The 14,657-nt window shown below is 27.4% G+C and overlaps 1 protein-coding gene across 1 annotated transcript; it reads left to right on the top strand.

Moving 5' to 3' along the window:
• Positions 1 to 4,999: 4,999 nt before the first annotated feature.
• On the top strand, positions 5,000 to 10,725 carry LOC124817224 (uncharacterized). Its single transcript, XM_065804332.1, has 4 exons — positions 5,000 to 5,113; positions 5,441 to 5,514; positions 8,422 to 8,724; positions 10,042 to 10,725. The coding sequence occupies exons 1-4, from the start codon at positions 5,079 to 5,081 to the stop codon at positions 10,365 to 10,367; spliced, it is 738 nt and encodes a 245-aa protein (XP_065660404.1). The 5' UTR covers positions 5,000 to 5,078; the 3' UTR covers positions 10,368 to 10,725.
• Positions 10,726 to 14,657: the final 3,932 nt, after the last annotated feature.

The following is a 14,657-nucleotide window of genomic DNA, read 5'->3' as shown; positions in this document are numbered from 1 at the left end:
TATATATATATATATAAAACAAAACTTTCAATACTTCAATAAAAATTCCAAACTTTAAACGCTCGAAAATTAAATACTCTTTCGTCAAATATAGTTAAACCTAGCCAAACATTTTCACGGAGTTCTTTTGATTCAGTTAACCCTTAATGACCCGAGGTATCAGATCTGATACACACATTTTGAACCACAGTATTTTTCAGACAAAAAACAATTTTTATCTGAAAACATCCGTTGTTGCAAATATGAGAAGCAAGTTTTCGGTTCCGAATAAACACTTATTTTCATCCGGGTCAATTTTCATATAGTAATCATTTTAAAATAGCACATGTTAAAAGTGGTTTACATGGTGATTACCAAGTGTTGTTTCTGTATTTATTTCGCGTTGTTTATATTAATTTCTATGAGTTTTTTTGCTTTTTTATAATAAAGGTAAAAAATAACTTTACTAACTTTTTCATGAGTTTTTGTTTTCAAATATGCATAAATTTTGATTGCTGAATTTGTATGTATCAAATTTGATACAACGGGCTTTTTAAGTATGAAACCTTATGAAAAGTTTTTTATTTATCAATATGTTGGTTCATCTGCGGGTTCAAGGAAATCCTTCTGATGATATAAGAAAAGATGGCTTTGATCATATGCCATGTTACAATGAAAAAAGAAAGAGGTTTCTGTCCTGTAAATCAGGACTTTCATATATAAGCTGTAAAAAATGTAATGCATGGCTTTGTTTTAAGAAAGAAAGAAACTGTTTTGAAGTTTTTCATTCATAACCTTTTTTTGAATGTGCTAAAATGTTTATGTTATATGTATGTTTAATATAAATATTTTGATAAATAATTACCCGTTGAATCATATCTGATACAACTCAAAAATAAGCCTAATCGTCATTTTTTTGTCTCAAATTTCTTTTTCCAATCAACTTATGCCATAAGGGTTACTCATATTAAAAATAAGATTTTTTGGAGTTTTTTAAAGTGTTTTGGGCATTTAAGGGTTAAGCTTCGATTAAAAAATATTTGTTAATAACTATTATATTAAAAATTCAAAAATATCAATTAAAATTCAAAACTTAGAACGTTCGAAATTTATTATCTTTGCGTCAAACATAACTTAACGAACTAAATATTTTCACTGATATCTTCGATTCGGTTATACTTCGATCAAGTTTTATTTACTAAAAATGTCAAAGGTTGCTAAATGTAAACTATCAAGTAGAACTATAACAGAAAAAGACAAAATACTAAAAGAACTCGACAAAGGAGAATCATCTGTATCTACATCAAAGAAATATGGCATTTCAAAGCAAACATCTGGATGGTCAAAAGAAAAAAACACGATATATTCAGTTGGAAAAAATAAAACTTCTGCAAAAGTGTGCGGATGTGTGTCTCCCTAAATGAGGATTTGGATAAAGCATGTTATATGTGGCTGCTAAATACCCGACACCAAAACATTCCTGTGTCTAAAACCATTTTCAAAGTCAAAGCTTTGCATTTTGCAAAAGAACTTGGTTGTGACAACTTTCAAGCAGAAAGTTGTCACAACCAAGAAAGAAATTGCAAGATACGACTAACTGGGCTCGCTGCAGCAAATATATGTGTTGAAAAACTTCCAATGTTTGTTATTGGGAAATCAAACAAACCCCGTTGCTTTAATTAGAAGCACTTCATGTCGTTACCGTGAACAAAAAAAGAGCTGGATGACCTCTGAACTACTTGAGGAGTGGGTTAGAGAAAACGACAGAAAGTTCCGAAACATCCGAATATTGAGAATCTTAAATCGGTCACACTCTACTTTTTCCTCCCAAACACAACTTCATGTTTGTTGCCAATGGATCAAGGAATCATTCGATCGTTGAAGTGTAAGTACCGAATTAATTAATTATCAAGATCATAAATGCAATTGGTAACGGAAAACAAATGCTTGTTGCTATGAAAATGCTTGCTCATTCTTGGAATGAAGTTTCAGAAACCGCTATTATTAATTGCTTCCGCAAAGCAGGATTTAAGGAAGGAGTAGGAGTACCAGACAAAGATGAAGAATACTTCCTTGCATTAAAGAATTCAATTAACCAGTTACGCTATTGTGATAAGGATTTTGTTCCGGAAAACTTTACTTACGAAGATATGTTAACAATTGATGATGACGTTTTGGTCATAGGAGAAGTGATGACAGATGAAGATATTGTTTAAGATATCATTGAGGTAGTTAAAGAAGAAATGCAAGAAGAAGAAGGAAACGAAACGTTGTATGAAACAGTGACAAAGCCAATGACTGAAGAAGTTTGTTAAACAATTGATGCCCTTGTTAATTTTTCGATGTTTACAGAATGGTGAAAATGGAAGAGTAGCTTTAAATGCTTCAAAGCTGTTTGAAAAAGAATTGTGCATGGCACTGAAACAAACATCAATTTCGGACTTTTTCGTTTATAGTATATATTATATACAGAAAAATATATATTTCACATAAGTTTATATATATATATATATATATATATATATTTATATATATATATATATATATATAAATATATATATATATATATATATATATATATATATATATATATATATATATATATATATATATATATATATATATATATATATATATATGTAGGGTAAGGTTGCCAATGTTGTACCCTCTAAGAATAAAGTCAAAAATAGAGAAAAACTACAAAGTAGAAACAATTAGACTTTATTGTATTTTATAACTTAGGGATAAACTGTTCTAAAAAGCTGAAATATTCAAAAATTTGAACGTTGTTATTTGATAGGGAATTAAACTTTAAATAACATGCTATCGGTACAATTTAGGAAACCAGATCCTAAATCGTACCATTATAATCTAATATTGTACCTACATCTTGATTTTACAAATACTTTATTAATTTACTGGAAATTTTTGAATAATTTTTGTAAAGATCTTTTTTTTGCGCCACGCAATGTGAAAAAGTTTTGAATTTAATAAACTATGAAACCATAAATTTTTTTGGAATAGTCTAAAAGCAGGTATCATCAATAAGGTATAACTTTTATATCAAATGTGTAACTTACTAACGGGATAGCTAGAATTTTGGCAGGAAAATGATGGATATTACTACACATTATATTAATAATACATAAAAAAAAAAAAATCTTTATTATTGAAAAAAGTTACAAATATTCAAAATTCAAAATGGCATCCTTGGTACAATTTAAGGCTTTAAGTAAGGTACAAACTACGCAACTAGGCTACTGTGTTTTAATTTCTTGGAAGTTATTTTGAATTCATATAAATTGTGCTTTCACATAAATATGATAAAAAAGACATTTAATGTTCAAGTAATACTCTAAACATGGAATCTCAAAAATAAGAAAACTTTGACATCGTATCAGCTCGAAGTAACTTTTGTTTTATTTTTTTTATTTTTTTGTTCTTTAATCTTTACAAATTCATAATATATAATAGAATCTTTAGAGAGTAAACAAAATTAAAAAAAAAAAAAAAACCTATAAAATAAAACTGTAAAGTATTAGAAATTACTTCAAAGAACGCGGAAAACTTGCAGAAGACCGACGGTCTTGTCATCAAGAAACCGCTATGCGTTACTAATATTTATGGATACATCAATTTAAAATAAGTTTATACTTAAAAAAAATAAATGTTATCAGTTTTTGGAAGAATGAAAATGAAAATGCAAAAAACAAAGAATGCAGACAAAAAGAAGTTTTTAATTTTTTAAATTTTATTTCAATACACATAAATATAAATAGGTACACGATTTGCTAAATAGGTAATATATAGTCGTTCAAGTGTTGATTAATAAGCCTATTATTTGTTTTTGTATTTTTGTTATTGCTATTGTTTTTGAGTTATTTAGAGTAACTGCTGCCAGAATCTAGTTTCATCTCACAAAAAAACAATTGATTCTTTAGTTCAAATTAGCAAAGAAAAGATTTTAGTCAAAAGATATTTTTTTAGGTTGTAAAAATAACTCGATACAGCAAAAGTACAATTTAGGCGCCGGTACAATATTGGCAACCTTACCCTACATAATATTTATATATCGAAGAACATTCAATAAGTGCCGAAATCTCAATAAGTCGGACATTTTCAAAAAGTCTGGCTTAATGAGAGCTTTACTTAATTCGGACATTCGTTATGTTAGACAATAAATAAATACCCCTTCAGAGTCCGAGTTAACCGGATTCTACTGTAAATACATATACATATATATATATATATATATATATATATATATATATATATATATATATATATATATATATATATATATATATATATATAATATATATATGTATATATATATGCAATTATAAAATAGCAAGAAAATAGTTTCATCTTTTCGCATATGAAATATATATAATTCATACCCTTGATTGAATATTTTTTAACAATTATTTCAATTTGTTTTAGAAAAAAAATTCAGAGAGAGGGTCTACAAAACAAAATGGTTGGGCCTCAAATTTCTTTTGAGGCCCAGACATTTTGTTTTGTAGAACCTCTCTCTGAAATTGATTGTAACCCTTTCTTTAATATGCAGACAACTATTTAATTTTTTTAAACTTTTTAATTAAAAAGTAAACAATAAATATTAATAAAAAAATAAGTTTGAATAAACTTTAAATAAACACTCGCATTTTAAATTAACAATTATTAAAATGTTTTTAAATTTGCAACATATAAATTTTTATTTCTACTTAAAAATTTCCGATTACCATTTCAACAGGTAAATTATCTGTAGTTATTGCTAATCCGTTGTATATAGAAAAAGTAAATTGGTTGTTTTTGGCGCCAAATAGGCAATTACGTAATAGTAACGCCAGTCCTTGATAATAAATGATAGCAAGTTCAATTGTGTTTTGCTTCCTGGCTTCATACTACTAATTTCGAAAGAGTTCCAAGTAATTATTCTAAATTACAAAAATTACCGAGCAATTATTGTTTTAATTTTTTGAAAAAACATTTTATTTTGAAAAATTTTTTTACACTTATAGAAATAAAGAAACTCGCTTAGAAATATTTTAATTTTTGAATTTTTAAGATTCATTTGTTTTATTTTTTAGAAAAAGATGACAACAAATCTCTTTTGTTTTCCCGTTATAAGGTAATTTTTATGCTATAATGCACGTTTATAAAATGGTGTGTTATTTTAATTCTTTGTTTTAATTTTTTTTAGGTATCATTCCATTGACTATTTTTTTAACTATACGAGTGTTACTTAACCTTTTTAATGTATATTTATAAATTAAATATTTTCATGATTAAAAATAAATTATGGTGTTATGTAATGGATTTTAACTCTATTTAATTAATATTTTATTTAATAAAAACTTTTATCAATTTATAAAAACTTTATTTCAATTTATCAATTTTTATTTATTGTTATCAATTTATAAAAAATTTATTTCAATTTATAAAAACTTCTTTTTAGAATTTTTCAGAACAATAAAAAAATAATTAGTGAACGAACTTCTAGTGAAAAAAGAATCAACGATTACGCAAAAGGTAATAACTTTTGAATATCTTATTTAAAATACTTTCCCAATTATAAAATTTTAATTTGTATATATATATATATATATATATATATATATATATATATATATATATATATATATATATATATATATATATATATATATATATATACATGTTTTGCAAAAAAATGCGATGATTGGAGCCTGTGAACAAAAAAGCCTTAAAATTTTGGCCACAACTGCCCCAAATGAGCAGCCGTAGTGCAGTGGTTAGCGCGTATGTCTAAGAAGCAAAAGATCCGTGGTTCAACGCCACCTCTGGGAAAGTTTTATAACATCAGTAATAAACGAAGCGTGAACTTCCTTTCAAACGCCCTTCCGCGGTCATTTTTGTTTCCAAACTCCTATCATCGCAATTTTTAGCAAAGCATGCTTATTTGACATAAATATAAACTTATAAATTTTTGGAGCTTGTTTCATGTCAGGAAGTTAGCTATCTTAAAAATCAAAAATTTAAATGTATACATATAACCCAGTAAATACGCAAACGTCTATTAAACGTCAAAATAACGTTACGACAAAACGTTCAGATTTGGTCGATTATCCGTTTAGAATGAAATCTAGATTAACGTTTAGAACAAACGTCCATAAAACGTCTATATTCAAACGTATTTTAGACGTCTATTATAGGATTATTATACGTATATAAAGCGTTTAGATTTGGTCTAATTTGCGTTTAAATCTAGTCTAATTAACGTATATAAAGCGTTTAGATTTAGGGTGGAATGCAATAAGCGAACTTGAGTCAAGTTCGACTAGAACTTTACTTTGTAACCAATAGCAGGCAGAGTATTTTTTTAGGGGAAAACCCATACTTCGCTGCTATTGGTTACAATGTAAAGTTTAAGTCGAACTTGACTCAAGTTCGCTTCTTGCATTCCACCCTTAGTCTGGAAGTTTAGTACACGTTGAGAAGTAAACGTATATTAAACTTTTAGATCTTGTCTAATAGTTTCTTTGATTTAGTTAACGTAATTTTAACTTATTTAAGTTTTAAAACTTACAAAAATTAAAATTACGTTATAACATTTTAACTTATATAAGTAATAAGAGCTATATAGTTCTTGAAATTTATAAATAAGATATAGCTATAAAAGTAATGAAATTTATAAATAAGATATAGTTATAAAAGACCTGGTCTTATTTTTTATATTTTTAATAATTGTTATAATATGTTTATAAACTTTTATACTATACTACTTATACTATACTTTTATTTTATAAAACTATATATAAAGTTATAAACTTATTTAAAATGTTTTCATGTAGTGAGGATTTAATGTTTGTGCATTATACTTTTTTATGTTTCGATGATTAAAAAAAATTAAATGATCAAGCTTTTTGCAGTGGAATTTTTATAGTAACAATACCTATCAAATATTTTTTATATTTAGTCTCATTAGCAGAAAATAAAAGTTTACATTAAGATTAAGTCAAAGATTACTAATAAAATTAACAAACTCATAAACAAATATTTTGGATAACTGTTTTCTTTGCTTTATGCATTATCAAAAATCTTCCTAGAATACCGTCTACCGCTTGTTAATCATGTACCTACTTGTTCAACATCTTCTACATTCGTATCATGATCGTCTGATTTCGTAACCTGATTTGTAACCGCAAAAAACTAGGGTAAAATAGTTAGCATTTTACATGTAAATTCATAAATGAAAATTGGAATTACACAGAACAACTTTACATATAGGGGATTTTCTGAATGGAAGTTTCCGAAATTTCCTGTACCATCCATTTTTATTTTTGACATAAAAAAATTAGTAACGTCACGACATAACATATGCAGTGATTTTTACCAGCTCTGTTCCACCAATTTTCGTTAACAAATGTAACTAAATTGAGCTGAAATGTATCTGGAATAAAAAAATAAATATTTAGTTGTTAAGCCTCTTGATTGTTGCAAGGATGAATACCTACTGTAACACAATCATACTAGCGTTTACAAAATGAGTTTAAACTGTTTATAAAACCTACGAAAAAAGTTCGTGTAGCAGGACTTTCATAACGAGAGACCAGCAACTCATATTTTTTAACTGTGTCAATGCCGCCATCAATAATTTCTAAAACATTGGAGTCCATTTAGTTGTTTGCATTTAGGAAGGTAAATTGTCGCGATAAGAGCTTTATAACTTCCATGAATTAAAATGGCGCACCCGACACTCGTTTATTATATATTTATCAGTCGTTTTTCTTTCAGTTGTTGTTAGGAAGTGACTCTTGAAATCGCATTTAAGTCTAATTTAATTATTGAGCCAATAAAAAAATAAGTTTTTAATAAGTTTTTTATTTCGTTTTAATTATGCTTATTTAAACCGCATGACTTGAGTCTTCTGACTTATCGCTATATTACTATATTATAATATAATAAACGTTTATTAAACGTCGATCAAACGTTTAGAATAACGACTTATATTAGTCAATATTTTAAACGTTTGCTCGACGTTTAATAAACGTACATATTAAAAAATTTAAAGCGTAGGTTTTAAATCTATAAATGTTTACGTTTAATTAAGGTCGATTAAAGGTTTGCAATATTTATTAATGTAAGTCGATATTCTAAACGTTAGATCGACGTTTACTAAACGTATATATATAAAAGTTTGAAATATATTTTTTAAATCAAGCATCGATTTTTAGTCAATAATAGGTCGCTAAACGTTTTATCCATTTTTCGACCAATTTTGACTAAATATTGACCAATTCTGAACAAATCTGTATTTTTACTGGGATATATAATATATATATATATATATATATATATATATATATATATATATATATATATATATATATATGTGTGTGTGTCTGTATGTGCGTGTTTTATTTATTCTCTTCATATAAATTATATTTATAAACATAGAGGACTACAAACATAACGTCAACTTTGAAGATTGCCTTAAAGAGTTGAAGTTCCGTCAAACATTGGCGTCAAGCCGTTTTTTATCAAACAGCTTTTCATCAATCAACTCTGAATCAAACAGCTTTTATTCAAGTATTTCTAAAATTGCCACTTCTGCATCTAATAGTAATGTATCAAGCAAATCTGCAGCAAACAACTTTGTATCAAAGAAATCGTTATCAAACAGCTTTGTACAAAATAAATCTGCATCAACTATTTCTGTATTAAACAAATCTGCATCAAATAGCTTTGTGTTCAACTCAAGTAATTTTTTTTGTCACTTTTTTTTTTACAGTTTAGCACCAAATCATTGAAGTATGCTGATGGGTAATAGGGATAATAGGAGATAATAAGAGATAATAGGGATAATAAGAGATTTAAAGTTTGAAAAAAATGTCTTAAAAGTCATCAAGATGGATCTTCAATTCTAACCAGATTTTAAAGCTCATACACTTTAATTTTTACACTTTTAACTATATTAATTATTTTTTGATATAATCGTTCTCCAAACTGCACCCCATTAACTGTTATTTTATTATAAATATTGTAAAATTTATTTAAATGAAAATAAAAAATATTCAAAAAAAAAAGATGCAAAAATGTATTAACCTCATTGGTTGCGTTTCTGGTTATACAACTTTGTTTTTATTTTTTTAACTTCAATGTTGAAAAAAATCTAATAATAAAGATAGTAAATTAACATAAAAATATACCAAAATGAATTATAGGAAAAAATACTGTTTAAAAACATATAAGAAAAAAGGGCGCGAATGATTAAGATAACATAAGAAGGAATAAATAAAGATAATATAAATAAATAAAGATAAAATGAAAATTACTAAGATTAGAAGAATGAAAATTATTGGAAAAAAATGAAAATATTGAAAAAAGCACTAATTAAAATTAAAAAAAACATTAAAAAAATAATGAATAAAAAACTTATAAATTATAAACACGCTTACTGTTAACGATAGTTTTATTGATGATCCAAGTTTCATATCATGAATATTCCTTTATTCGTTGATTGCTCCACACAGTTGCTTAATTTACTCCGTTGGGGCAGGTTGAGCAGCTCGGTCAACTTTAGACAGTATCTTCTCAAACAAATAAAAAATATACTTTTTTTGATTTAATTTTTACCAATTATTATCTTAAATTATCATTATAATAATAAAAAAATTAAAGTTAAATTATCATTATAATAGTAAAAAAACCCAATTGTCCAAAATCATGAGATCTGCAAGAATTAGTAACAATTGCTTAGCTAGCCCTGCTCTACCTTACATGCATAATATAAATAACTCACAATGTTAAATACTCTAGTAAGTCTTATATACTATGTTATAAAAATTAAATGCAAAATTAAAACAAAATTTTAGGTTTTATTTTTTATTGCGTTGCTATTATACTTGTTTAAGTTTTCCAATCTATTGAGTTGTAGCCTATTGGAATTGAAATCAGGAGCCAGGCCAGCTTTTTTGGTGTTTACTATCTGAAACGCTCAGAAATGATGGCATGGTACCTGAATATTAGAGCTGATTTGAGCTTAAACTTCTTTAAAAAGTTATATATTTTATTTAGAAAGTAATTATGCTGAAATGGGCTTACCAATCAACGATGTTCTCGTGTCAAAAAAAATGGTAATTAAAACTGGTAATGAGAACAATCAAATTATGAAAAAAAATAGTTGTAAAGTGGTTGACTTCCAAGAATTAAAAAAACCGAAAGAAAAAAGTGGAAAAAATTCAGCTAAGCAATATACTTCTTTAATAAAAAGGCATAACCATAGCTATACTTATGATGAGTTTTGCGACATAAATAAAGGAAAATCGTTTTACGAAAATGAGTATTTATTGCCGCACGAATATACTTCGATAAATTCAATTTCTACCGTAAAACAAGTTTAAAAATTATTAAAACAGAAAATTTCCATTATTGAAATTTACAGTCTGTTATTAAAACTAACTTATATTAATTCATGTTATGCTATTTGTTAAATCAACAATTAATACTGCAACAAAAGGAAGCTGGATCAAAGAACTCACAACTATTGCAAAGCTGAAGGTTGAAGTTTTGAATTGAGGTGTTATATAATGACTTTTTTTTATTTATTTGACTTTTTTTTCATATAAAAATTTCCGAGTAAAACCAAATTAAGGTATAATATCCCAGCGGTCATTTGATTTGACAAACGCGTCTTTGGAACGATCAAAAGACGTTAACACATTTTAGAGGGTATTTTTTTTTAGACTGCTTTTAGAATGCTTGCTGGGATAAATGATATAATAAATAATGGTATTGTTGTTAGTACTTGAATATAACTTTTTTTTTTTTCCATATAAAATATATTTCATTATTTCAATTTTCATTTTATTTAACTATTTGGAAAAACACATTGTTTATAAGGGGCTGTCCATAAACAACGTCACTTTTTTTTAGACAACTTTTGACCACCCTCCTTCCTTTATCACCCATTGTCCTTTTTTCCTATACCCCCTTAAAAAGGATGTCATAAAATTGGGACCCCCCTTCTCATCTCTTTATTTTTTAAAACAAAGTTCTTTCTTAACTTAGGCATTTTTATTGAGATTTTTCTAACGAATTACATTTTTATATGTTTGAATATCATTTAGTAGCTTATTGGGTATTTTCATGTTTCAGTTAATTGCTTTTGTAGGCCTCCCTTTAAAAAAAAATTATGTTATAACTCATGTTCTATATATATTAAATGTAATCAAAGTGTGTCATGGTAACTTGCCTCACTCTTCGTTCTTCCAAGGATTTTTCAAATAATCGGCAATTGATATGATTTCAATAGGACAGTCCAATTCGTCTGAAATAGTCGCATCAGTTAGAGTATTAAAGCCTTCTGTTTCAATTTTGTCTTCATCCAGCCAATTACCAAAGGCCGCGTTCTCTTCTATCGCAATTACGGTCATTAACTCTCTTTTAAACTTGACGACAACGACAACAGAACTAGCTCGCAAAAGGGTAACAGCCGTTTAGTTAATAAAACTAGAATGAGTAGCGCTGACATCCTTTTATTGCCATGACTTAGGAGGCAAGGTACAAGTTACAATGGTTACAGATTCTCTGAGATAAACCTGATTGCACAGAGGATTAAAACAGATGGTAACGAGAAAGTTTAAATGATTTTAATGATTGAGGAATGTTGCTCTGAATATTGGGAGCGATAAGAAAAAATACTGAAGGAAAACGACTCTTGCTGGTGACGTCTGAAAAGGCTACACCCTGCTAAAATAACACTAAAGACAACCACTGGCTTGACCAACTTTGTCAAATGGTCTTTTGTAATGGAATCGAACTCTGGCAGAGTCAAAAGTTGTTCAAAATACAATCTGTGATATCCTTATATTAATGATTCAATTCGTGATTCGATTTGATTCACAAATCAAGACCTCCTTCAATTAGACACATGTATATATATTTGACACATGTATATATATTAGACATATGTATATGTATTAGACATAAATATATATATATATATATATATATATATATATATATATATATATATATATATATATATATATATATATATATATTTATATATTTATATATATATATATATATATATATATATATATATATTTATATATTTATATATATATATATATATATATATATGAAATCCTTTATGGATAGTGTCTAACATTATTTTCTGTTAAGGGTCTTGGGTAATGACGGGATGAGAGTGAGTAGAATAAAAATGGTTTTATAATTTTATTTTCTCTTTTGCTTGAGTTTACTATATATAATATGAATTGTGAGATGTTCTCTATTTTATTTTTTCCTGAATTTCTTTATTCTTTAAATTTTTAAATTGAGGTTTGCTCAAGTTGTTAGTTTGATATATTGCGTATATTTCTATTTAAATCAAGCTTTATCAGGTCAGGTGTATGGTCATCATAATCACCCTGCTACTGGTAAGATTCGCTTATAAGATTCGCTTTCTAAGCAAACGGTAGAAGAAGTGTACTTCTTGTTATCAATACTATCAAATATCTATCATGTCTATGAATTTATTGTTTTTTTTTATTTGTTTACTTTTTTTAATTTTTTTTTTGTGTACTTTTTATGTAGTTGGAGGTGTCTTAGTTATTGGGTTAGCACACCTGTAATTAACTTTATATATATGTTTGTGTTCTGTCTAAATTACTTTATGTATGTTTGTATTCTGTTTAAATATTTGATGTCGTGTGAGCTTAGTAACCAACTCATGACTTTTAATATAAAACCTACTCTCACCTTAATCTTTAGTATTTTGTTAGAGGCTATGTTTTTCCTAATGCATTTCCCAAAAATTCCCATTAATGTTTTAAAGTACTGCTTACAAGAAGCAGGGCCGACGACTCGGGTTTCGATGTGGAGGGGCATAATTGTCAATTTTTAGAAAAACTCTTGACTGAGTCTTTTTCTTCTGTCTGCTGGACAATAGCATCTGTTGTTTAAATTTTCAAAAACTCCGGAGAACATTCTGACCCCTCCAATTAATGTCCAACCAGTTTTCTTTCTTTTATTGGCACGGTCTTTGATTCTTTTATCAAAAAATTTCTCAAATCTCATCTTGAATCAAATAACTTATTGTCAGACACTGTCAAAGAGGCTATGACATTTGCTTTTGATATATCTAAAGCTTTAGAAAAAGTTTAGCATTCTGATTTGCTTTATAGTTTTGCTTGATACGAAGTATCTGGGAAGGTTTTTGAGTTTATGAAATCATTTCTTTCTAACCCTTTTTTTAAAGTTTTATTAAAAAGAGTCATTTCTAACCCTTTTTTTAAAGTTTTATTAAAAAGAGTGTTGGCCTTCATCCTTGAAGGCCAACACTCTTCTATATTTCTAGTATAATCTTTGGTACCTAAAGGTTCTATCCTTGGTCCCGTTGTATTTCTTATCTACATTAATGATCTTCCTGACAACCTTACATCTAAAGTGGCTCTGTTTGCTGATGACTCAACTTTATACTCCTGTCTTGACAAAAAAGTCTCCTCTTTTCGATTGTTTGGAACAGGAGGCCGATCTTTAGTCAGATCTTACTTCTATAACAGATTGGTGCTTGCCGTGGCTTGTGAATTTTAACTCCAACAAAGCTCAATTATTTACCGCAAAAAATTACCGCAATAATGTCGACATTCCTATATTAATGAAGGCCAACCCTTTCACTTAGTCATCTTCCTTACGTCTTCTTGGATTATTGTTCACTACTGACCTCTCATGGAAACCATATATACAATCAATTGCAAAATTAGCATCTGCTAAGATTGCAAATTTTTATTGTAATCGCCATTTTCTTACTCCTGATTCCATTCTCTACCTCTATAAATCTCTTATTCATACCTGTATGGAATACCGTTATCATATTTGGGCTGGTTCTTCTAATGATACTCTTTCTCTTTTTGACAAAGTCCAAAAACACATTGTAAACGTAGTTAAACCCCCTCTATCTGCCAAGATTTCTCCCATCGTCGTAAAGTTGCTTCTGTTTCTCTTTTCCACAAACACTATCATGGTTAATGCTTAAAGAAGCTATCATCTCTAGTTCTATCTACTAAAATATTTTCTCGCTTGTCTCGTGACTCTTGAGAAGTCTTATTCTTTTACTGTATCTATCCCTGCATGCTCTAAAAACCTTCAAAATGTGTAGCATTTTTGATCTTTTACATGTGATGTTTTCCACCTATAACCTATGTTGGATTTACCTTAAACTATTATGACGAAATTTTTGAAAATTAAAAAACGTGTTGCAAAATGAATTTATTTTAAAATAAATGCTGTTAATCAATACATCCAAAATGAATATTAAAAATATTATTTTTTCTTTTGCGACTTACACGCCGTTTTTTGTCGATTGAATTAATTAAACCGCTTCGGCTTGCATAATACCAAGGTTTTTAGTATCTTCTATATATATCTTCTATATATACAAATATATATAAATATATATAAATATATATAAATATATATAAATATATATAAATATATATATATATATATATATATATATATATATATATATATATATATATATATATATATATATATATATATATATATATATTTAGAGAGAGAGAGAGAGAGAGAGAGAGAGAGAGAGAGAGAGAGAGAGAGAGAGAGAGAGAGAGAGAGAGAGAGAGCAATTTTAATAAGGAACCTTATTAGTCGACCCATTT

Source organism: Hydra vulgaris, chromosome 08, assembly GCF_038396675.1.
Source record: "Hydra vulgaris chromosome 08, alternate assembly HydraT2T_AEP".
NCBI lineage: Eukaryota > Metazoa > Cnidaria > Hydrozoa > Anthoathecata > Hydridae > Hydra > Hydra vulgaris.
The sequence above is the reverse complement of the archived record's forward strand: the minus strand, read 5'-3'. Positions and strand labels throughout refer to the sequence as shown.

Bases quoted from the DNA above. Each gene is read 5' to 3' on its own strand.
- LOC124817224 (XM_065804332.1), top strand. From the start codon at position 5,079: ATGACAACAAATCTCTTTTGTTTTCCCGTTATAAG. The intron at 5,114-5,440 runs GTAATTTTTATG...ACTTCTTTTTAG, and splicing joins TTTTGTTTTCCCGTTATAAG to AATTTTTCAGAACAATAAAA. The intron at 8,725-10,041 runs GTAATTTTTTTT...TATTTTATTTAG, and splicing joins TAGCTTTGTGTTCAACTCAA to AAAGTAATTATGCTGAAATG.